We start from the raw sequence: 24,771 nt of genomic DNA, 5'->3' as shown, positions 1-24,771 counted from the left end.
TCTGTCAAGGTGCAAATTCACAAGTATATTCATATATGAGCTGGACTCGTGTTGATGCAGTTCATGTGGTTAAGAGGGACAGACACAGACTATTTGTCTTGGTCTCACACAAAGTCAAGCTCACAGATGTAAGCAAGTCATTTGACAGCAGATTTATTCATGTTGACACTCGTCCCACTATCACTATTGGTGATTATTGGTCAAGTTTACGTTCAAGTCTTTGCGTTGCACAAGTTATGGCCAATAAAAACCATTAAGAGCACATTTTAATTCAGGTCAGTTTATAATGTGACAGTAAAATACTTTGACACAATAGTTTACTCAGTAGTACAAATATTACAGTCTTTGGAATTAGTCACAAAATAAGCATTATGTAACTAAAAAGGCAGCACTATTATTTTCATTGTAAACAACCAAATATAAATGTTTAACAAAGTAGATGTCTGAAAGCAGGTAATGTCAGTTTGTATATATGGTATTTGGTCAATTCCATTCCAGATTAAAGCAAATCACCTAGACCTCATTCTGCAGGTTTCTCTTCACTCACAGGCTTTGGATACCACAGTGGCGGAAATGTAACTGCACTTATGACAAATGTCCCATCAGCCTCCCAGGAAACCCGGCAGGTCAATATACTCCTGCCCTTTAACTCAGTCAGATTTATCATTTTCTCTGTCGTCACTGGTGAGCATTAAAGATGTGGATTGGAGGATTGTTGTCTGTAATACTGAAAATAGACAGTGAACCATTCTGTGTTACATTTACATAATACCGCCTACTTTGCATGTTATCAGACATCATGTTGTTCTAACACAATGTCCAACTGTTTGGTTAAACAGCACACAGCATATTATGGAAATATCTGAACAATGTACATATCAACGTGCATGTGTTTTTATGAAATGGAAAGCTTACTACTACTTCAAGCATGTATCCCTTTATAGTAAATAAAAAGTGTTATGTTTAAAGTGTAAAACATTAGCAGTATACTAAATCTCCATCTGTATCCAGTACATTCATTTGATCATTCTTGGTCTGTCAGTGGCATTGAGGCCCACGGCCACAGAAATGAATAACTACAACAAAAAACAGCAAGAAAAAAAAAAAAAGAAATGTGCCACAAACAAGATTTGCCTGAAATTATCAACAGTTTGTAAAACTGCTGACTGACCATGACTGACTTGCTATTGTGTAGAACTGTTTTTCAAAACTGAAATAACAGAGGACTTAGAAGGACTTGAAAACTTTTCTTGTCAGAGGCTCCATGACGGGTATTTAAACTTCATCTTGTGGTGTGTTGCCCATTTAGCATAAATGACCTTCTCAGTCATGAAGCGATGACCCCCACGTTTTGCGTGCTCGTGGAACTTGTACATTCTGCACTCGTTGATTCGGTTTTTCTCGTAGTAATGGTAAGGAACGACACTGTGATTGCCTCGACTGTCAGGAAAAAGAAAGTACCAGAAGGAGGCAAAGGTTGCATAGGTCACTAAGTTTTCAACAGAGATTATGGAGTGTAAGTTTAGATCATAAAATCAAATCATAACTTCAAATGTCTTACCTGCAGTAGTTACCATCAATCATCCCATAAACATGGATGCTGTCACACATATCAACAGCCAGAACCATTGTAAAGAATCCAGTGCTGAGATATGCCCCCGTCTTCATTCTGAGTGAGAAACACTTCCTATATTTAAAGCCGCACTTAAACTCACAGCTAAAAGAAATAACTGATTGTGCACAGAAGAATTGGCACTATTTTGATAATTGATAAATGACTGGACTGGAAGATGCTTTTTGTATAGTTTGTCACAACCAGGCATCTGTAGCTCATGTTGTAGCTAAGAAACTGGATGGGATGGGTGGGACAAAGAGCGGTAATAGTGTGAGTTTGTTTTTTTTCTCCATAGACCCTCTAGCAGCTAAAGGAAATTAGGGTACCTTTAAAAACATACTCTACCTGTTTTTTCCAGTTTCATTCTGAAACATCTTGTCACAGTACTCAATCCTCTCTTTGGTCATAGCGTAGATTCTGACGTTTGGATATTTAGTTGCCATTTTCCAGAGAGCGTTAAAGGTACGTCCTTTACCATCTTGCCTCATGTGCTTGTCAGGACCCCAGATCACATATGTGGTGCCTGCTGATTGCTTGAAAAAGTAGTGCTCATTTTTTACCAACAGGGGAACACTGGTGTGAGACACAACCCGAACACTGGTGCGTCTACCTACATCCTTCTCATACCCCTTGATGGGTGCATTGTTCATCCGGATAACACATTCAAACTTGTCGATCTCTTCTCCAGCACCAGTTCCAAGCATCTGACCTGAGCTGGAGACCAAGGCACACTGGTTGCAGTGCATATCCAGAAACTGCCAAGAAAAAAAGATAAAATACTGTTTTAGGTTATGGTTTGTGTACATACATAAATGAAATGCATCTTTATATATTACTTTTTATTCTGCCAAAACTATCCATTAATATGTTTAATACTGAAGCCAGTCCTCTTGTTGTTTGTCACTGGACTCCATCAAAATGGATTTGATTGCCCAGACATCTGGCCTCTCACCTGGTCAGTCATGCCGTAGGCGATTCTCATGTATCCCCCGGACCCGGTGCTGTGTGCAGCAGGCGATATACCGTCCCGAGTGACCACATGTCCGAACCAAAACAACAGAGGGAGGCTCAGGCTGAGCAGGCACAACCAGCGGAATAACTGTGGGGGTGGAACAGAGGGTTAGGTTTGGGGTTTACACTAAACATCAAAGTAACCTTAAAATACAATAAATAACGATCTCGTTCTTACCAGGGAATTCATATCAAGGCCTTTGTGAAAGCCCTGCTCCCGAGAGCCAGGAGACGATCATTTCTCAGCCGCTTAGCTGGAGACAGAAGTGGCGACAGAGTCATGATGAAAGGGTTTCATATTCAGATTTTTAGCCGGTTGTCTCGATCGGTTCTGACGAGCGGTCTCAAATTCTTTCCTATTCTGTGTGTTTGAGTGTTGAGACCATATTTTAATTAACTGTTAGATAAACGCTGCGTATTTGTCTATGGTATGTTGATTATTATTAGCGATTAGTGGGATTTGATTCTGAATTGACAACAAGGCTTCCGGTCACATTTCGCAACACGTCCTCTGAGCTACGGAAACCTGAAGTGGTCAGTGTCAGTAAAATGGCTATTATGAAATTAGTAACGTGTCTAAAATATACAAATGAACTAACACTTTAGGAAGAAGTAAAGAAACTATTATTGGGATTTTTATTATGAAATGTTTTTCTCACCGTTCATTTTCATAATAGCATTTTTGGACATAATTTCATTGCACTGTATATATTTAATTTTTAAAATGATCCTTTTCAAAAATTGTGTTTTTATTTCATTTCTGATAATATGCATGACACTGATATGCTACTACATTTTGAACGAGCCCTTCATACTTTTATTCTGAAAGGTGGATGAGTTTGAAGAACCCGTCAAAGGTTTGTAATGGTGCCTTCAGGGCCACTCGTAAATCCTGCCGAAATACTGTAAAAAGCCTATCCATCTTTGTATCAAAACGTCATTTCTGAGAGTTACAAAGTACATTTGTGTTCTTGCGTATTAAAAACATTGCCAATAAACACCAATAAACGTATGTATTTGATGCTGTTGATTAAATGTATTAACCGGAAACCAGGAAACCTTTTGGCAGCTTTTACCTCTTGATTTTCGTCCTAGGATTTTTGATGGGACTTATGATCTACGATCTGATTGGACAGTAGAAGAATTTGACCTTCCTACCTTTCATCCGATTGGTTAAGATAAAAAGCCAACTCTCTGCACGCCTCGTGTCATTGGCTGCTGGTCGCATCAAACCAAAAGTCCGCCCCTGAGAAAAAAACTAGTGTGCGGCTTTCACTGACTCTGACACAGGAATGTCCTTGTCTGGAAGCTGACGGTATGTACCTATATAAGGGATTATGTTATTAGTTGTTGGCAGCGATGAGCTGTACACAAAGCCGCGGAAGCTTCCGAGGTATCAGTTCAGAGCCTAGTAGTCGTATAGGTGCCCGGTCTACCTGCTGATGCTGTGATGTGACAGACTGGCCTGATCTAGGCTAGCTAATGTGCTAGCTAACATTAGCACGCTCACCTGTGTTGCTTGCACTGAAGTGCTAACAAAATTTGACCCGCCATTAACTAATACTTAGCACAACCATGCTAACCTTTCTTTCTTACATAGTTACTGTTACGGTAATATTACACCGCTTGGACGGGTGGACTGGTCAGCTTGCTATTCACGTTATAACGTTAGTTAGCTTCCCCTTCATCAGTAATTTGTCCTGTAACTGTGGCGACTAGAAAACAGATGAATTTGTTGTACTTTGGTCGATGTTTTATCGAACTGGGCAGTTTGATTCCAAAAAGAGAGGCTTCTCGCGGTGTTTGTCATGTACAGTATGTGTGCAGAGGGCTGGTCTACTGGCTGCATACCAGACAGTGTAGATACAGCAGGTAAGTAGCTGGCAGACTGTCAGGCTGCTCTGTGGCTTATCAATTAATGCGAGCTTGATCTTCCTACCTTACACCATGAACCTGTATTAAAAGTTAATTCTCTGCGTGTCTGGAGAGTTTTCCCTGTGGTCTTATAGTACCAACTGTGGTCTTATAGTACCAACTGTGGTCTTATAGTACTAACTGTGTCTATTGATGCCTTTATCACTGCCCAGAGGCTGTGCAGCTGTACAGGCGGTACATTCAGATAACGTGTCGTATCTTTTGCAGTATAATAGAAGTCGGAGACTGGACCAGTGTGGAATACAAGCCCAGGAATTGACGACAAAAGAGAGTTCATCAGTAAGCCCTGAGCTGGCTGATCTCAGACCAGAGAGAAGACCGTGTTCAAGTTGAATGTGAGGAAGCATTGGAGAGCTGTGGCCTCAAGGCATTTTGATTTCTGAGATGTCAGTCAAACGAGCAGAAGGAATGTCCATGGCCCAGGCTTTGGTCATGACAGTAGCGGAGATACCTGTGTTTCTCTATTCAACATTTGGACAGGTAAAGCACTTTGTATTAGCAGTTCTGTTTCATATCTTTGTACACAAGCATCTGGTGCAGCTGCTCAACAAAAATAGGACTAAATTAATGTCTAATTGAGCTCTTTTTAATGATAGATCATGTTTGCCTCTTCTTTCAGTCCATATTTTCACAGCTAAAGCTCACCCCAAGCTTGAAGAAGGTGTTGTTTGCCACAGCACTGGGCAGTGTTGCTCTTGCTCTCACAGCTCATCAGCTGAAAAGGCGAGGGAGAAAAAAGAAGCAGGCAGCACAGGTGAGGGAGGGCCAGAAGACCGTGGGGATACCTGATGCACTGATGAAGACAGGAAGACCCTCTTCATTAAAGAGAGGTGTGCATGTGATTGTGTTAGACATTTAAAATTATGTCTGCACTTTGTTTTTTGAAGCACACCTCTATTGCCAGTCAAGAAAATATGCTTTTTTTCTGTACAGGGCCGTTTACTGGTCGACAGATGATGAGTCCCAGCACACGTAGCAATGACACCATGAGTGGAATTTCTTCCCTGGCTCCCAGTAAACACTCAAGTTCCTCACACAGCCTGACATCTGTTAGTTCAATGTTCTTTGTTATTCATTTTTGTGGCAGTTGTTTGCCTTTACCCTTATTCATCTGTCACTTGTCACATGTGTTTGTGGCACAGATGCGGGTCCCAAGTTCCCCAAATCAGTCGGCAAATCCATCCACACCCTGGGAAGCAGAGCCTGTGGTGGAAGAGTCAGGGGCAGTAGAGGACGCTAATGCAGAGAATCTGTATTTAATGGGTAGGTATTTATAGCACTCAGGAAAATATAAACTTGGGATATATAAGATGATTGTTTAAGTAAGGCTTAGTGCTGTTTTCCTGCTAGGAATGGACCTGTTTGAGGAAGCCCTAAGAAAGTGGGAACAGGCTTTGAATATTCACCATCACACCCACTCAACCTCCAGCAACAACAGCCTTGCTCTGCAGGGGGCAGCGTGTGCAGACTTTCCCATGGTAACCATCAAACACTACACCTTACCTGTGCAAGTCATTACCTGTGCACACTGGCTCACTGTCTTGTACATAGTTGGATTACCTCCCAGTCCAAAAACACTATTGTATTTTATGGTGCAGCTGGTATTTGTTCTCCTGTAATTGTGATGTCGTTGATTTAGTAATTTTGGACACAGAACTAGTGCAGTATAGTTTAAAGATAATAAACTGATCCTGACATGAAGCTTTTTATGACATAATCCTGAAGTAACTATGGGCCTGTTTAATGCTTTTTTTAAATGCTTATAGGTTGAAAGCTGTAGTAAAGTGTTTGCTGACAAATTAGAGACACTACTGCACAGGGCATACCATCTACAGGAAGATTTTGGCAGCAGAATCCCGACAGATACTGTGCTGGCAGACTTTGGTAAGAGTCATGTTGAGATTATTCTCATTATTTAAGGAGAACTACTACTAAGCCTGAAGAAGTCTGCTCTGCCAAAAGAATATTGGAATTAAAGGTTGCATTTTCTCATGGAGGAGTAGAAGTAATAGTTTCTAGATCAGTAGTAAAATAGTAGGGGCATACATTTTTTTTATTTCTCTTGGGTACGTCTGTGTTTTAATTCTTCCCCTGTGAGCCAAAGTTTGTCTTTCCTTTGGCAGAGAGTGAAGGAACTCTTATCTTGCCACAAATAGAGAGTTTCCACAGACAGCAAGATGATGATGCGACTACTGTTGCCTCTGATGACTCTTTCTTCTCAGCTGCAGAGGTTTGTTCTTTCTCTCTGCTCTCTAAGGACTGACAGAAAATAAGATACATCAAGGCAATCTTTGATTTTCCCAGAGCCCCATTGTATTTTTATCAATTACACATATTAATACACTTGTTCACTCTTGCATTTTGCAGATGCATTCATATCTGATATTTATTTTCTGTTTGTGCATGTTACTTGTGTGTGTGTGTGTGTGTGTTCTGTCTGTGCAGCTGTTTGATGCTATGTCTTTAGAGGGGGTCTACCAGCCACTTAAACCAGCTGCTCTTTATGAAGAGGCCTTGGCTCTGGTCCGCGAGGGCAGAGTGGCCTACAGGTCTCTGAGGTAACAAAATTATAGTCTTAAACAACATACAGTAATTAAAGATTCAATAATCAATATTAGCATAGATTTTAGCATGGGTTTAGTTACCTTGTGTAATGTCAAAGAACATAGTGACAAACTCACATGTAACACAGTTACATCCAGTTACTGTTTACTGTTTAGTTTACTCTCACTGCTCTCAGCTTCTGAACACAGTGGAGTGTTAAGCAGCTGACATGTCACACAGCAATTAATGAAAGCCAAAACAGAGCTAGAGCAAATAAGAGTGAATATTGGAATTATATTCATGTCGTTAACAAAAAAACAACTCTAAATTAATATAATTATTATTGTGTTTCTGCTACATGTGCAAACACATTCACAAAAATAACAATAAAGTATATATGTGTAATATGAGTTTTACAGCTTGCCTCTCCCACATGGAATATAAAATCTGCCTAAAATGCACAGCAGCAAAAGAAGACTAGTTTTCACTGAGTGTTGCATGTCTGTTTTTACCAGGACTGAATTACTTGAATGTTACGGTGACCAAGATTTCCTTGCTAAACTTCACTGTGTGCGACAAGCATTCCAGGTCTGTTACCCACAATATTACTCTATAAAACCCTTCTCTTCCAGTTATTGTGATAATCTGTCATATTTCCAGTTACCTGGAAACCCTCCTAAATGGGAAAGAAGGGGTTTTGCCTTTTTAAGACTCTCTGAGTGTTTGCAGCCCAGCATTGTTTACAAGTGCCTTATGATTTTCTTCTTATTGTGCATTAATGCCAGTAGCCTTTATCACATAGTGGTGTCTGAAAAATGTCAATTATGTTTCCCCATGCTTGTGGTGTGCATGTGTGCACCTTTGTAGAAATGTTAGTGGACACTGATTTCAATAAGGTGTTAGTCATTTCTGTCCACCTTTCTTCTCTTGTTGCTGCAATAATCATCTCTTAGCTCATGCAATGCATAAAATAAAACACTAGTAAATCCTTGTCCCACACTCCAACGTGTGGGACAAGGTTGGCAGTGAGTCAGGTTCAAAAGCTACAAGGGTAACTAAGTTGACAGCTCCTACAGCCAGGAGAGGAGTGTGCCTTACACTTAGAAAAATGGGTTTTTGAACAATTGGTTTTTAACCTTGTCCTTTAGGCTCAAGCGCCTGTATTGGCATAAAAATTGTACTATGTTTTGCATCTTTCTTACTGCTTCCTCTGAGGCAGATGACTCACTTTCAAGTTAACAGTGGAGCTGAATGTGTTTTTGAGGCACAGTAAAAGTGACTGTTTGCAACAGAAAATCAGATATCCACTGTATAAACTGACTATATTCTCACAGAAGCTACTGTAGACTGTTATATTATTTTTCTTCTTCTTTCAGGTCCTTTTGTTAGATGAAACTCATCGGACATTCTTCATGGAGACTGGGAAGCAAATGATTTCAGGGTTAATGGTAAAGGCAAACAAGGTAAAGTACTGCTCAGCTGGACCCGTGCTTGTTAACTTGCATTTGGATATTTTCTGCTTTCATGGACATATTTGCACAACTGCAACTAATTAGTTCCTGTGTTTGTGTTTGCTTTAACACAGAGTCCCAAAGCCTTTTTAGAGAGTTATGAGGACATGCTGCTTTACAGTCAGAGAGAGGAAACTTGGCCCATCACTAAGATGGAGCTAGAGGGCCGAGGGGTGAGGAATGCTGTCTTTTTGTTTTTCAGCACGCCACGTACTGTATATTGCTATATTAACTTTTATCTAAATGATATTTCACTATTCCTCTTCTAACAGTATTGTTCTAAGCATCTGAGTTGACTGGTTTATTCATTAGAACAGGGATACACTTGCAGTTTATGCAAACCCAACTGACCTGAATTAAACTTTAATAAATATACAACCAACAGCCAGATTCCTCTGCTTCACTTCAAAGTTCACTTTTACTTTGTGTAACTGGAAAGAGATCTGTCTTTATATAAATCGTTCATTCATTCAGTATGGTCTCAGAATACAATAATATGTGGGCACAACTTAGTTGTTATCCTGAAATGAATATGCTATGTAATAAATTTAAAAAAGGCTTTTGCAGAAGAAAAACTGAAGGAAATTAACTTAAAAAGTCAACTGCAAGTCAGAATGGAGTTATATAGTAATAATAATTTAGTGCTTTTACAAATAATGCTAGGAACAATTTTTATTTATCAACATATTTAGAGGTCCAACATATTATTTTTAGACTGAGGATCGATGTTTGGGGTCATTATCATGCCCTGTTATATATTTCATACAAAGTTTTTTTTTTTTTTTTTTTTTTTTTAAATTATTAATCTAATTATACATTTATTATTTCTGTCTGTTTATTAAATGATTCAAAGAATTAGCTTGTTTGCCTTTGACACATTGTTGTTAAATTTATTTGGACATGACTGCCACCAACTGTTCATCAGTAGAATAGTATGAAGCCACTGGCAGAAGGTAAAATATTAATAATAGAGGGACCCATTGTTAAACACATTGGTCCATAGTGCTACATCCTTGGTTAACTTTATCTATAATAACTTTACATTATATTCTATTACTGCTACAGCCATATCTGGATGGTGATCACTCTCATATTAAACACAATGTACTGCTGGCTTTCTCATGTCATAATCTCTGCAGGTGGTCTGCATGAACTTTTTCGACATAGTGTTGGACTTCATTCTGATGGATGCATTCGAAGACTTGGAGAGCCCTCCCTCCTCTGTGGTAGCTGTGCTGAGGAACCGCTGGCTGTCTGACAGCTTCAAAGAGACGGTTAATTTGCACTCACACATGCATGCACACACAAATTCATTGATTATACCACCAATAAGCTAGTTATTACTTTTACACCAGTGACACGGCAGTGTTTTTCTGACAGGCTCTGGCGACTGCTTGCTGGTCTGTCCTAAAGGCCAAAAGGCGTCTTCTAATGGTGAGTTTGTTGTACTGTACATATGATTGCATTTTGTTTTTTAATGTACAGTTATCTGTACATCTTTGAGTTTTTTTTTTTTTTTTCAGCCATTTCTCTAATCTCTGTTTATAGGTTCCTGATGGGTTTATTTCCCACTTCTATGCCATATCAGAACATGTGAGCCCTGTTATGGCTTTTGGGTTTTTGGGACCCAGGCAACACTTAAGTGAAGTATGCACTATATTCAAGGTGAGAGTGAATGAGTCTAGAAGTGTGATTTTTCTCATGATTTTGAATGTTTGTGGCGTAATTTAAATGGGCGCTACACTGATTTTACACGTGAAATTGACGAGTCATCATGAGGAGCAATATACAGCCTGTCAGCCTGTCCAGGATATTTGAGGACAAACTCATAACTCAAAATCTGTGGAGTATCACTTTAAAATTAGTTAGAATCGCAGTGTTATGGATAAGTTCTTGTCATTCTTTCTTTTTTTTTTCCTTTGCAGCAACAAATCATACAGTATCTGAAGGATATGTTTGACCATGACAAGGTCCGCTTCACCTCTGTTCAGTGCTTGGCTGAGGACATCCTGAGCCTTTCCCACCGCCGGAGTGACATTTTACTGGGCTATCTGGGAATTGATAGCCTTCTGGAGCTCAATGGTGCCCTACCCAAAGACACAGAGGGTTCTTCAGAGCCAAACTAAGATGATTAGGGTCAGCAAGGGTTTCATGAGGTCTTTACAGTCCAAATGCAGTGGCACTGGATTAAATTGCTGAACCAGCATTAATAATTTGCTCATCCATGTTCATCAGACCTAGCTACCTTCAGAGGATATATTTTCACCAGATCTGCTGGTACCAACCAGACCGGTTGGATTTCACCTCACCCTTGTCTTCAGCTGCTGTTTTGCGTGTCAAGAATGCCAACAGTCATTGTGTAACATCAGATGTGTGATAATCTCTCTCTGCCTTGTTGGGTAGCATGGCTACTTCTGACAGAAGCTCTCTCAGCACATGAAGACTGGGCCTTCATCATGGTTGCATTATAACCCTCCTTTCATCACTTTTTGAACTGGGTGGCAAATCATAGTCTCCATTATTATGAGTGGGCATTCTGCATTTGTATGTTTTATGTTAAAGGGGAGAAGGAGATGTGGTAAACCATGGCAGTAATTGAAGACATGTTCTGTGAGATAAAGGGTATAATGGACTTCTCTCCTCACTCATTGTACTTAAAGTGAATCCTCTTTAATCTGAAGATGTATTCATTCCAATTTGGTTTAATTGAGAAAGCTGAGATATGATGTATTGGACATACAGCTACAGTAAATACAAAAAGACATCATGTAATATTAATGTAGGGTGCAAACAAGTTAATGATATAGAACTTTAATTATTCTTAAAATGTATTCTGACCACAGTGTCTTCTGAGTCACAGTGGATACATCCTGTATCACTGATCCAGCTAAGATGGAAATAGTTACCTCTTGTAAATTTTTACTTTCTACTTTTTGTTGCCATGATCCCTCCGATTTTTTTTTTTTTTTTTTTTTTTTTAAGCAATTAAATACATTAATTTTTGATGAAACAGGCACAAAACTTAAATACCACACTGTCAGGTGAGAAAACATCTCTGAATACCATTACAGACTGGATTATTTCCAGTTGTGAAGGTGTAGAAGAGAACGCATCACTGCTCACAGGAGGTAATACATTTTAAATCAATATGAGCTGATGATTTTTTTGCAGAAAAAAAAGTGAAATAATATCATACAAGTTTTATTAAGAGATAAATCTGTGTTTTCAGTATAAAATCTTGGGTATGGTTCTAATCTTAGAGGGCACTGGCTGTAAATGAGTAAAGAATAAGTGGATTTGATAAAAGCTGCTGTTTTCACTCAGTATGTCTTTTTCACAGTAGTCATTTTGACTTGTCATAAGAGGAAAAGCAGAGGTGTTGGTAATATTAATGGTAATGCTGTCTTATTCAAGTGTCCTAGTGATCCATGTCAGCAATGGTGCAAAGTAACTGGATATATTTACTCAAGTACCATTTGTAAGTACAGCTTTAAGGTACTTGTAGTTTACTTGAGTGCTTTCATTCCATGCTATTTTCTGAAACATTTGAATTTTTCATAAAAAATGCTGAATCTTCCATACTATGTTTTGTTTCAAAGTCCAGATCTTCCTCTTTAAAACATTTAAAAACAAATTTAAAGTGAAAAGTATTTGTATTAGAATGTGACTCTACTCTTAAGATATTTGAGATTTGGGGTTTTGCAGATGAAACTGCCCAACAGTGTATGGAACGTTTAGAATTTATATTATAATTCACTTTTAACTAGTAAAAGGATACTAACATTAACATATCAGTAAACAATAATATACACTATCAAAGGAGAATTGTTTTGTGCAATGAAAGTGTTAGGTTTGATACTGAACATTTTGCTGACAAAACTTAAGCAAGCTCTTGAATGCAGGACTTGAAAGAGAATGTTTTTCACATTGTGGTATTGCAATTTTTACTTAAGTAACTAATTTCTTCCATCAGTGAGTCACCATACACATCACCAGGACCCTGGAAATGAAGTAGCTAATTCAGCCCTCATTAGTTTTATTATTCACACCTGTGCTTTTCCTACAGGGTCTAAATGTCCTCTGTGAAAAATGTTTTCCATTCAGGGCTGAAACAAAATGCACATAGGCATCTGATACCTTCAGAGACTTGAAAACACCCATGGATGTTTTCCATCACTATACACATACTGTGAGTCAGTTCCTTCTGGGAACATTTGAAAATTGACATGGTCTCTAAATGAAACCAGTGCCATCTACAGTAGGTGTCTTAGCTAACATGTTTTGTTTCAGTTGTCATGAATCCATGTAATGAAGTACTGGGCATTGTACAGTCAGACTCTAGCACTGTAAGTGCACTGATAAACCTATGGTTTATCAATATTGCTATGGATTGTGTTGGAGCACAGAGGCATTGAATGGGGCTTTAAATGCCAAGTTAAATGTTGTTTTTAAGCTTGTTTTGTTTTTTCAATATGGGTAACTACAACTGTAAAAGCAGGATTGTGTTGTGCAGATGGTAGTTTGTTTATTAAACTGTCAGGAACTGAATAATGATAATCAAATACAATGAAGACTATATAGTATTAACAGCAGTCAAAGCACAGTGCATATGCTTGTGGTTGCTTGTGGAATTTGATAATTTTGTAGGTTTTAGTTCTTGGGTAATACTTTATCATCAGCTCTTTGTTATTTATAGTCATATAAAAGTGTTCTACATGGTTTGTGGTCTTGATAATCCAAATCATGCTCTTGCTGCAACACATTCACAGCTTATTTTCGTGACTCTTATGTGTTGCAGTACACTATCACTGTGTTCACCTTAAATACTGCTGGCTGTGTCAGACATGTACCAGAACTTTTAAATGTAAATATTTTACAGAAAATTATCTAGTTTCTTGTTTTTGACAGATGTGCAGCTTTATGTTTTGAGCATTTTGCACTTTAACAGGAAAGCTGAATGGAATGTCCCACCCCTTTCTTTTACAAATAATCAGTTTGAGAGTTTGACAATGCAAATTATTTATTTATTGCATCATAGAACTGACATGTAATATATTAGTATGCAAACATGTTGCATAGTAGAGAATCTATATTTCTCAGGATACTGAATTATGGAAAAAACTTTTTTCTGGTTACTTATAAGTTATTTTAGTCTTCATCTTTGAAATTGTTAAGTGCTTTAATCTTGACTTTTGACTGTGTGGTCCAACCCTTAATGCATTGCTTTAAAATGTTTCCCCCCATGTTTTAGTTATTATTGTTAATGTAGAGTATCATTGGTATGTATCATGCAGGTCAAATGCAATTTTGGAAAAATGCTAATGTTAAGTGTTGTGCTCACAGAGACTAATTCCTCCAGCAGTCTTTGCATGTTAACAGTGTAGATTCTCTGAAATGCATCAATCAGTGTATCACTGCAACATTTAGGCCCAGGCTCAGCCCCAGTAGTTCTAGTTAGCTTTAAAATCTAAATGATGGCCAAAATATGGAACGATTTTTTTATTTTTAGTTATTTTTTAACACCACATTATACATTAAGTGTCCTCTTCATGCCTTTTGTCTTTTCTATTGTTGAATTACAATTCCAGCACAGACTGTAAATTGATTTGATTCTCAATATTAAATGTTATTTTTGTTATTAAACAGGATGTTTACTTCTCCACTGATTTATATATTTTTGCTTTCCCAATGGTAGTGGTTCATTGTATTTCATGCTTCACAAGAAATCAATCTTTTATAATATGTGATGAATTTGTTTCTGTGATAGAAACATATTAGGAAAAATGTTCTTCCAATCAGAATTAGGGGGTCATTCCTGGTTAGAAAGTTAAGCTGCATTCAGTAGCAAATAAAGCATCATGTTTTATGCAGGACTTTAATAATTAGCTGTTAAAATTCTTTTTTTTATATATATGAAAATTAGATACTTCAGAGAAAGTTCTGTGGTGATTCAGTAATAGACCAGTGGAGGGTGCACAACTCTTAATGTAATTTGCTGGTAAATATAGAAATCTTGTGTGTAGTTCTTATCTGTAAAGGCGATATTATTGGCCTTCCCCATTTTTGTCCCAATTTTAATGGAATACATGCATACATCAGATTTCAGATTACACAATAAACATTACACACCTCTCTATCATCTGTCTGCATCTTTTATTGCTGCTTTGGAGTTGGAGTGACTCGGTTTATTTATAGATTAAGGAAATTGTGGAGAAAGAAACGTATAGTGTACAGTTGTTCAGGTTTTTCCTGTTTACTTTGCGCATCCAGTTTTAGCTGATCTGTGTGTGCATGTTATTCATGTCTGACTTGTTTAAAAGAAGCCCCTAAGTTGTCTGCCATGTGTATGGGTGAGTATATACAATTTATCTCTGAAGTCATATTGTTTGTTTTAGGAGGCTTTTCCCTGCATGTAATGAATGTTTTTGTTCACAAGTGTTGGCAACTACATGATCAGGACTTTATAGATGTTTCAGGTTAGTGATTTATAGCGTACATTAATTTAGTAATCATAAAAAAAAAAAATCCATGTGTATTTCATGTGTGCAGTTCGCTGCTTTTACATGGAGTTCTGGACTTTTTCGTTTTTGTTCATTCAATAATTCTTCTCTATGGGCAGATTATCAGATCTCCAGTGTGCGGCTGGGATTGGACGCCCCCTCCGCTGCCGGGCCCCGTTTGAACACGGAGCTCCGTTCTCCATTGGTCGGACACGTGTCTGGGGCGTTTCACTGGGACTGCCCGGTTGTGTCCGGGTAAGATGGCGTTGGAAGAGCAGTGCTCGGCACCACCTCGATGGCGGTCCATATCTCTGACATACGTTGAGTTCCCCGAGGGTACGTAAACTTTACATCTTGTTGTAACTACCGAGGCCTCGGTGAACGGCAGCAGCTTTGTTATTTTCGAGGAATGTGTGTGTTTTCTTGCTGCTGAATGAACACGGCCGTCGGCGATGCTGCCAAATTGTGAGACGCTGTAAAACTCCCGAGCGCAGCAGGGAATGAAGCCCGGACTGCAAAATTGTGAGACAATGCCGCATGCGCAGTTGATAACAGTGTCCACAATGAAGGCTAGCTAGCATGCTAGCTATTTTCAAGCCGACTTTGATGTTTATCTCAGTACTGGGCGAATACTCCTGGAAGTATTATTCGACAAAATCCCAGCCTTCTGGACAGCACACTGTGACCTATGACTTATGGAAGTACTCAGCTGTTTTACCTTATAGCATGGTAGCCAGGACTAATGCTAACGTAGTAGCTAACATAGCTTCATGGCCTGGCACTGGTTAATATAACTAGTATAAACCACATTGCTCTAAAGATATCTTAATTAACAGAATCAAAACTTGTGGTGTGTTAGTTGGATGACGGCACAGCTAGTCTAGCATACCAGCTTCATATACCTGTGCTCACAGTTGAATATTTGAGGCATCCGCGTTCACTGAGCACCTCAGACTGTCACTCCCACCAGGTGTCTTTCCTGGGGTTTACACGTTTTCACATCACTGCTGTGTTTCAGGTGATCTGACGGGACACGTGCTAGCCTACATCAGTCTCCTGCCCGTAGCAATTCTCGTGGGTTTTGTTACACTCATAGTGTTTAAACGGGAGCTACACACGGTGAGTCCTGCACAAGCACCTTGTGTTGATGTTTGTTAGTTGAGAGTCGGATTTAATGTGTGTGTGTGTTAATGTGTGGAGGTGTGAAGTGTCTGACAGGAGCATGGACAGGTTGATCGTGAGCCCAGAAGTTTGATCGGTTTCTTTTTCCTTTCCAGATTTCCTTCTTTGGTGGTATCATCCTGAATGAAGGAGTGAACTGGCTTCTGAAGCACATTCTCAGAGAGCCGCGCCCATGTGCAGGTGAGCTACGGAACAAGTTGTTGTCTTACATATAGATTTGCATTATCCGAACAGCCAGAATATGTCTTTCAGATATTAATCACTTGGGTGGTGTCAAAGCTCAGATGGTCGCTTTACTAAATGTAAATAATTTAGTTTCAGAAATACCTTTTATAATTTCACCATCATATGATGTTTAATAATGACGTATGTGTTTAAGTTTTGTAATGGCTTGTGTGTCATAGTTGTGACTGAGTAAATCTTTAGGTACTTGACAAAACAAGTGACTTCATTACATTGATGTAAAAACCATATACACACTGAAATTGCTGTATGAATGAGATATTAAAGGCACAGTAGAAACTGTACGGTAAAGTTTAGGGAATCCTTCATTTAATTAAGTAGAAAACTAGAAAAAATAGCATGAAAGTGTGAAGCTTATTCATGCACATGATAGAGAAATAAGTTTGTTACAGGTGGTTTTTCAGAGCAATCAAAATATATATAACATTTTTCAAATAGATTATATCACATCAGCCAGTTTTAGTGTAAAACTTTTAACTTTTGATAGCCCTGATGAAATTACTTAAATTTATACCAACAAGTGAGTTGAACTCCATTTTGTAAATGACTGTGTATATCAGGTTTTTGTTTTCTGTCTGCAGGCGCTCACACAACTCTGCAGACAGAGTATGGGATGCCCTCCGGTCATTCCCAACTTATCTGGTTCTTTGTTGTTTACTTCTTCCTTTTCCTTTATTTAAGGTGAGCTTGCTTCTTCTTGCTGTTTGGGGTGGAAACATGAAACTAACATTCCACCTTTACATCATGTATATGTGATATTGTGAAGTCATTTTCATTTTTCTTTTCAGAATGCATCAAACGAACAATGCTCGATGTGTTGACCTGCTGTGGAGACACATACTGTCCATCATCCTGTTGGGCATGGCCTTATCAGTCTCATACAGCAGGTAAGGGGCTGACTCCCTCTCAGTATTGTTGTGCATGACAGACATCCTTGTTTTTGTTTTTTTTTTTGTTTGTTTTTTTTTCATAATCTGCTCATGACAGATCTTTAACTGCACTTTAACTAGAAATCAATTTTGGCCTGAAGTTACTTGCAAAGATAACTTTAGCAGCTGACTACATTTGTCACATTAACCACAGAAAATGTTTGAAAATGGAAATGGTCTGTGTAGTCCTCTACAACACATCCAGTTTGATACCTTTTCAAATACATGTTGCTGCACCTCCTTTAGTTTAGAGCTCAAAGTGCAGTTTGTGTTTGATTTGAACCTTTATTCTTTATTATTTTCTCATTCTTAGAGTTTACCTGCTCTATCACACCTGGAGCCAAGTTTTCTATGGGGGAATTGCTGGTAGTGCAATTGGCATAATTTGGTTCTTTTTCACACAAGAGGTGCTGACACCATTATTCCCCAAAATAGCAGTATGGTAAGTAGTGTTCTCATTTCCCTACTTCCTTCTTGTCACAGGGGAAGAGTCTGGATAAGTGGTTAAAACTAGACTGTAATGGTTTCTGTAATATTTTATCTTTTTTTTTTTTCTCAACTCATAGGCCAATATCAGAATACTTCCTGGTACGAGACACAAGCCTGATTCCCAACATCTTATGGTTTGAGTATACAGTGACAAGATCAGAGGCAAGGTAAGATACTGACTTGGAGATATAATTATGTTCTACACCACATGTACGACCATAAAGGTTTAGTCACATCTTGGACTAGTGACATATGTTGTGCTTAGAGGCTTGGTGATGTGACTCGCAGAGCTGGTTGACTGGTGAAGTAACAGCTAACATACTACCATTAATCCATTACAATAGCTAGTTGGCTTGTGAAAATAGTCTCGTCGTGACTAGTCTGTCACAATAGCTAGTCACTGCTGGTAGACATGATAGTGCTAGTGAGCCTTAGCTCGTTTGCTAATGAGATAATCAGTATTGTTACACAGTGCAAATATGGCAGGTGTAAGTCCAGAGTGCCACTGAAATGAACTGACTGGGTTGTGAAATTTCTGGGTGACCAGGCTTTTAGTATTGTTTCATATTTTGTGCATGACTCGGTTCCCCTTGTTTGTTCTTCTAGGAACAGACAACGAAAGCTTGGAACAAAACTTCAGTGATCTTCACTGACTTTAGACCCACACGCACACACACATGCACACAATCTCATGTACACAAACAAAAGCTCACTTGACAAAAACACACTGGAGAACCATCTTTTGGACTGTCATGGTTGCACGGAGTAAAGGGCAAAAACCGTTTGCAGGTGGCGAAAGAGTGCCTGGACCTGGCCTGGAGCCTACAGCCTGAGCAAGTCCGTCCACACGCCTCTCCTTCTTGTACAACTTGCCCAAAATGCTTTTCAATGCATGCAAGACTGTGCAAGAGGCATACTATTTAATGATAGATTAATATATATATATACATATATATATATATATTTTAACTATAAACGCACGCTGACAATAACAGTGTACTGGAAGAGATTCAAGAACCCAAAAAAGGAAACTTCTATCAAGATTGAAACAAATTGGTGGGCGTCGTTGCAGCATGTATTTAGTGATTCCTTTTTTTAATATTCCACAGGGGGAGTGGTTCTGGCTAGGTACGGGGTATGTGAAATTAACCATTTTTCATTGTTATATAAAAGTAAATGCAATTTCTAAAATTGGTTATGATGTAATATAAATGAAAATTTGCACTTTGTGAAATTTACAATTTAAAAGATTGACTAACACTAGTTAAATGTTAAAACCCTCCTCCCCCTCTTTTCCCTCATCAGTCTCTGCTTTATGTCTATCACTGTCAGTCCTAATATATTAGACTGCAAAGCTGATCTGCAAGCAGTGTACATTTAATATACGTTCTGTACTATTGAGCATCAAGGTTGTGGTTTCTGTTCATATCCAGTTTGAGGATAATGAGACTGAATCACAGCAGCAGGTTAGGGTTGTTGTTGAATACAGTTTGGACTGAGGTGGTGTTTTCTTAATGCCTCACAGTAGCAGCCTGGGAACAGACTTCTGGGAATCTGTTTTCTTTCTTTTTTTTTTTTTTCAGGTTCTTATCTTGTTTTCTGCTGTTGCAGAAAAGTTTCCTTTTTACCTTCATTTCCAAGATAACATTCCATATAATTTAGGGAGAAAACATACATGATGACTGCTGAGGGGATATGTTTTCTTTTTGTATTATTTTTGAAGAAAGAAAAAAAAAAAGCCTCAGGTCAGTCGTAGCATGTGATTATGCTTAATTCCTCACAGCCCACAGCAGCTTAGCGTTGAAAGCTGTCAAGTGGGGATCTGAAGCAAATTTAAAACCTATATCATTAGCTCCATAAAGGGAAGTAGTTCTCTTAGAATATGTTTTTTCATGTGTAACCTATATCAGGCTGAATAAAAATGTGTTTATGTACAATAGATGGTTCCAGTGTCATAATTAGTGGTATTTTTTGCATTCAGTGTGGTGTTGGACCTTCAGTGTTTGCTGTAGCAAAAATGTGGCACATAATAGTTTGATTTTCTGTTTGTCTCCTTGCTGCGTTTTCCACTCAATGCTGTTTCTGCTCTGGCACCTAGGTTGTTATACTGCCATAGTATCTCTGTTTGATTGTCTTAGTTTATTACTGGAAGATTCCAAAACTGAGGGGGAAGTCAAAGATTAGCATAAGGCGTTATCCATGATATTGTCTTCCATGCCTGAGGCACGAGTGACTACCAACTTTTATAAAAACCCTGTAGTTGTTGAGATATGTCAAGGTCATGGTGACACCAGATTTGCGGCCCAGAGATCACCAGTCACTAGGATTCATCCTCTGAAGACTCAGTTTCTGTTGAACAGTAGCTGAGATATTACAGCCTAGATGAAAGTGGTGCACGTGTAACTACAGGTTTCTCTGTAAAAATACAAACTGCTGAATGATGCACCAAGTGCATTTTGGGCACTACCTACAGTATGTAGTGTGATATTTAGCCCTGTGCCCTATAGTTTGCTGGTTTGACCCAACATTACTTAATGAAATTGCACAATTTTCTCCCCAAAGAGCCAAATTTCTATTGGATGCCTTATTTACCAGACAGAAGTATTTATTTGGAGACTACATAAGCTAGTGTAGGTGACAAAAAATAACCTACTGCTCAGTTCAAACAGCGAATAAGCTCCATGTCTGGGGAAGTTACTCTCTTCCCCAATGTAATTGCTGAGAGCTGCTAAAGAAAATACTTCAGGCCTCAAACTGACTTCCAGAGCACAAAAGAAACATCTGCCCCATTTAAATGACCTATTCCATTTTAGATTCATTTTACAGGTCTAACCTCAGGATATCCCCAAACACCCATCGGGAACAGGCATACCCTAGATAAAAATGATGAAGATTGTGACCTATTTCTGTTTCTCTACGCTTTTTGCACGGACCACTACACTGTTTGGCTCAGCAGTGAGCTTCAATAGAAGCCTTTTGAATGTGACCACCACTTCTTCACCAGATATGTCTTTATTGAACTGAACAGAGGTGTATTTCTAGTGTGATAGATTAAGGTTATGAAAGTTATGGTTTGCTGAAAAAACAGAAAGCCTGACATCCACTGGATAAAGCTTGGTATTACAATATTGTGAGTGTTTAAGGCAGCAAACGGAAGCTGTGATTACATAGTGCCACTAACTTCTCAGTGTCTACATTATTAGTTTCAGGAGCACTGAAATGCATAACAAGATTATAAATATGTAACAAGTGGCAATAAATATTAAAATTGTACTGTGCGGATGATGGCAGTGGTTATGTACAAAATGGTGTAGTACACACACATGTTCTCTTTGTGTTTTCATCTGTTTTCTTAAAAACATGGTTTTGGCCAAACCTCAGAAGTTAGAAGACATAAGGTATTTAAATACACTCTGTCCTGATATGTGCTCCACACATCACAGGAAATGTCTTAATGAGTTAGATGCTGTATAAGGAATGTGGTTAGTGGTTTGGGGCCTACCCAAAGGAAAATAAGATATTTATCTGTGTTGATATTTATATTTAATATAAAAACACAATAATGAAACGTAAATGAATGATGCATCGTGACATTTAAACGGAGACATAAATAGAAATGTCACAGTGCATTTCCTGGACTGCTCTATCTTTATTCCAGTATTTCCGTTGTGTGTTATATCCACTGTGTTTTTTTTAGGAAGTTTTGTATTGCTTACGGATCATATTTACCAGATGCCCATAGTCAGAATTTATTTTGCAGCTAAAGGTTTAACATAAAAGCACTTGCATTAATAAAATTGTCATAGTTTTATGTAATTCTCTGTTGAACTTGTTCATTGTGTTAAAAGCCTCATTGACCAGCTGCAACACTGAAATGCTGTTTATGTTATAGCAATAAAAGGTTTATTTTTTTTACAGTAGATATTTTTGCATTTGTGTTGTGCTCTCAGGTTTAACGCTTCTATTAGATTGAGTACTAAGAAGCTTCAGAACAGAACTTTTGCTGGAGGGATGAGCACAATTTTTCTAAAAGATCTTCCCACAGGAACCAAACCCATCAGAACAGAAACGTTTCATCACAAAATAAAGTCAGGTTTTGTTCTCTTACCACCACGAGGTCAGCTGCACCTACAGCAGTTTTATGTCATACAACTGGATGTCAACTGCTTAAAAGAAGTATTTGTATTTGTTACTAGATGTTTACAGTATATGCAAATTTAGTCAATAAATTTGATCAACAAATTCTAGAAAGAAAGAAAAAAAGAAATGTAATGTGATGTGCTTGTGTGGCCAAAGCCCAAAGAACACACCAGTGAGCCAGATGAATTTGAATGTTGTTTATTTTCATTCATTTCCACATACACTGTCCTGCTGCTAGAAATATTGAAATATGCATCAATCCATGGCTGGAAGTAGTCCCACTGTTTCCTCCTAAAGATTTATGGCTTCAGTAGCAACAATGGGCTTTGGGTTAAGAGCCAGAGAAGTCAAAAAGTACTAAGATGCATATGAATGCTTTTGTTTGTTTTTTGGTTTTGTTCTTTTCATGGGATTTCTTGGCAATGCCGGATATATCGACGCATGAGTTTCCTGCAGATTATTAAATTACATTGTTAATCGAACAGCAGCACGACTTTGAAAAGTAGATATGTCAAGTAAAAGACCTTGAGAGTGTTTATTTAATGTAATGCTTTGCTTTTTGTATTTATTGAGTCTCCTGGTTTGGTCTGGCTTTCCTTTAAAACTCAGCTAGGGTTCAGGTCCTTGAAATTCACTGAGGACAACTAACTCTAATAAGACAAATGCAGGTTTTCTTCCTAGTTTAGAGATTTTGTCAGATTTTCCTGACAGGCAAGTAAAATTTCTGCCAGCAGACATTGGCAGGAGCTTTACAGTTGTATCTCACAGGACATTGGCAGCAGGAGCTTTGAGTGTGGTCAGTCATGGAAATGGAAGCTATCTTTACAGAAAGCTAACGTCAGGAAATTGACTCTGTGAAGCTTGTTTTACATGTGCCGAGTCATACCTCATGCATACGCTTTGTAAAATGCAAATACTGTAGCATTCGCTTTGTATATGTAGTCACGTTGCCTCCATAAGATTTTATGTGTGATAATTGAAAATTAATAGTTTAGGAATACGTTTTTTCTTTGGTAAAGTTCAGTTTGACTCTTTCTCATGAAAGCCAGTGTCAAAGATATATGCTGGGTCCAACTAATCCTGTGCGTGTCGTTCTACTGTGTATCACACTCTGCTGCTACTGTTGCACCTGCGCCACTAGATGGCCCCAAGTTTACATCTGCAGTAAGGATTGCACTGAGCTCAGAGCAGATGGGTTTAGGACATTAATACAGCACAGGATTATTGTAGCTCATACCGCAACCAACCCATAAACAGACCATCAACATGCATATGAGCTTCTGTAGATTCAGTAAACTGCTTTTATCCCTCTAACAATTCTGACAACTATGGTTAGTTAATAGTTAATTCTAGTGCTCAGTTTAAATATACCCAGAAAAAACTGGCCCAGGACTCGGAGCTTCACCATAACTAAGAGTTAAATAATGAAAGTACAATGAAGAGATTAACATCGACTCTGCCAATGTATCTTGAAACCCTGGAGAGTCTGTGATAATTAGTAGTTGATTAGCCACTATCTCCAGCACTGAAACCTGTGAACAAAGTGTTTGAGCAGATAGCACTATTTTTTTAACAGATATATGAGCAATGGCATAAGGCACGTTCAAACCACCGCCCTCAGATTTCTTTATTTATCTCTTGGATCTCTTGAACATAAAATACCACAAACAGCCTGCCTGATCTTACATTTATATGCAGTAGTGTTATAACAAATGTTAGAGTAATGGCAGCACACGCATCTTCGCTTCCCCAAACTAATTCCTTCTTTTAGTGTTTTTTTTTTTTTTGGCTTTGTGGATGTTTTTTTCTTTCAGTAGTGATATGAACATTGTTACTGATCAAAATACTTGTCTGAATCTGATCTAAAATCCTAAACTAGCTAAATTATATAAGGAAATGTGAAAAATAGTCTTTCATGCACATTTCTGTATTTCACTCTAAATTGCTTAAAATTCTATATATGTAATTAAGAAAGTAAAATCACCTTTTGTGGACCCCAGATGGCTCGAAGTTGTACTTTTGAAGTAAAACTATGATCAGATTCCTGCTGTATTCAACATATTCAGAAGATGCAGGCAGCAGTAACACTGTGACACTACACAGGATGATGTTGAACATAAAACAAGAACAACAGAAAAATAAAACACTTCTGTGCACCTGAGTTTAACTGAGAAAAGCCACTAAAATATATTAAACCAAAGACTTTTGCTCTATGATTAGAGGTCAAATGAACTATAAATAGAATATTTACCATGAGTTGCAAATGTGTCAAAGGCATGATAGTATTTGTACTTAATTTCTTACATTAATTTTCAATCATTTAAAGTGATTTCTGGATTTAGGGCTTTAAAGAGTTGGCATCTTATTATGCCAAACAAACACATTTAGTTAAATTATCCCTCACATGGTGTGTCACACATCGAAATTTGCAGTGATGAAGTCAGCTTGGAATTTCATTAAATCCTGTGTGACATGCATAGTTTTAGGTGTCAGCTGTATTTCTGTCTATTAGAAAGGCTCCAGAGAAATGTCATTATGAATTTCTGCTTGTTTGACCTGAACAACCATAGCTGCTTAGTCTGATTCTTCTTTTGTGTGTGAGCACAATTTTAAATAAGCTGAACAACCATGGCAGCTATTTTTTGTGCTGCATGCCACACATAGCATTCACA

At 38.2% G+C, this 24,771-nt stretch overlaps 3 protein-coding genes across 3 annotated transcripts; 2 read left to right on the top strand and 1 right to left on the bottom strand.

The window, feature by feature from the left end:
• Positions 1-248: 248 nt before the first annotated feature.
• st6galnac4 (ST6 (alpha-N-acetyl-neuraminyl-2,3-beta-galactosyl-1,3)-N-acetylgalactosaminide alpha-2,6-sialyltransferase 4) lies at positions 249-3,134 on the bottom strand. Its single transcript, XM_026298399.1, has 5 exons — positions 2,805-3,134; positions 2,568-2,714; positions 1,961-2,370; positions 1,562-1,669; positions 249-1,440 (listed from the first exon to the last, which is right to left on the bottom strand). The coding sequence occupies exons 1-5, from the start codon at positions 2,814-2,816 to the stop codon at positions 1,254-1,256; spliced, it is 864 nt and encodes a 287-aa protein (XP_026154184.1). The 5' UTR covers positions 2,817-3,134; the 3' UTR covers positions 249-1,253.
• A 738-nt stretch (positions 3,135-3,872) lies between these two features.
• miga2 (mitoguardin 2) lies at positions 3,873-14,259 on the top strand. Its single transcript, XM_026298082.1, has 16 exons — positions 3,873-3,941; positions 4,769-5,041; positions 5,181-5,391; positions 5,495-5,610; positions 5,704-5,824; positions 5,912-6,039; positions 6,328-6,445; positions 6,685-6,791; positions 7,007-7,119; positions 7,621-7,693; positions 8,482-8,568; positions 8,691-8,789; positions 9,756-9,890; positions 9,997-10,050; positions 10,165-10,281; positions 10,542-14,259. The coding sequence occupies exons 2-16, from the start codon at positions 4,946-4,948 to the stop codon at positions 10,740-10,742; spliced, it is 1,776 nt and encodes a 591-aa protein (XP_026153867.1). The 5' UTR covers positions 3,873-3,941; positions 4,769-4,945; the 3' UTR covers positions 10,743-14,259.
• A 1,068-nt stretch (positions 14,260-15,327) lies between these two features.
• dolpp1 (dolichyldiphosphatase 1) lies at positions 15,328-19,898 on the top strand. Its single transcript, XM_026298262.1, has 8 exons — positions 15,328-15,452; positions 16,135-16,235; positions 16,394-16,478; positions 17,123-17,222; positions 17,330-17,428; positions 17,784-17,912; positions 18,037-18,126; positions 18,566-19,898. Exons 1-8 carry the CDS (start codon positions 15,377-15,379, stop codon positions 18,600-18,602), a joined length of 717 nt encoding a protein of 238 aa, XP_026154047.1. The 5' UTR covers positions 15,328-15,376; the 3' UTR covers positions 18,603-19,898.
• Positions 19,899-24,771: the final 4,873 nt, after the last annotated feature.

The sequence above is a fragment of the Mastacembelus armatus genome, chromosome 12 (genome assembly GCF_900324485.2).
Source record: "Mastacembelus armatus chromosome 12, fMasArm1.2, whole genome shotgun sequence".
NCBI classification, from domain to species: Eukaryota; Metazoa; Chordata; class Actinopteri; order Synbranchiformes; family Mastacembelidae; genus Mastacembelus; species Mastacembelus armatus.
The sequence above is the reverse complement of the archived record's forward strand: the minus strand, read 5'-3'. Positions and strand labels throughout refer to the sequence as shown.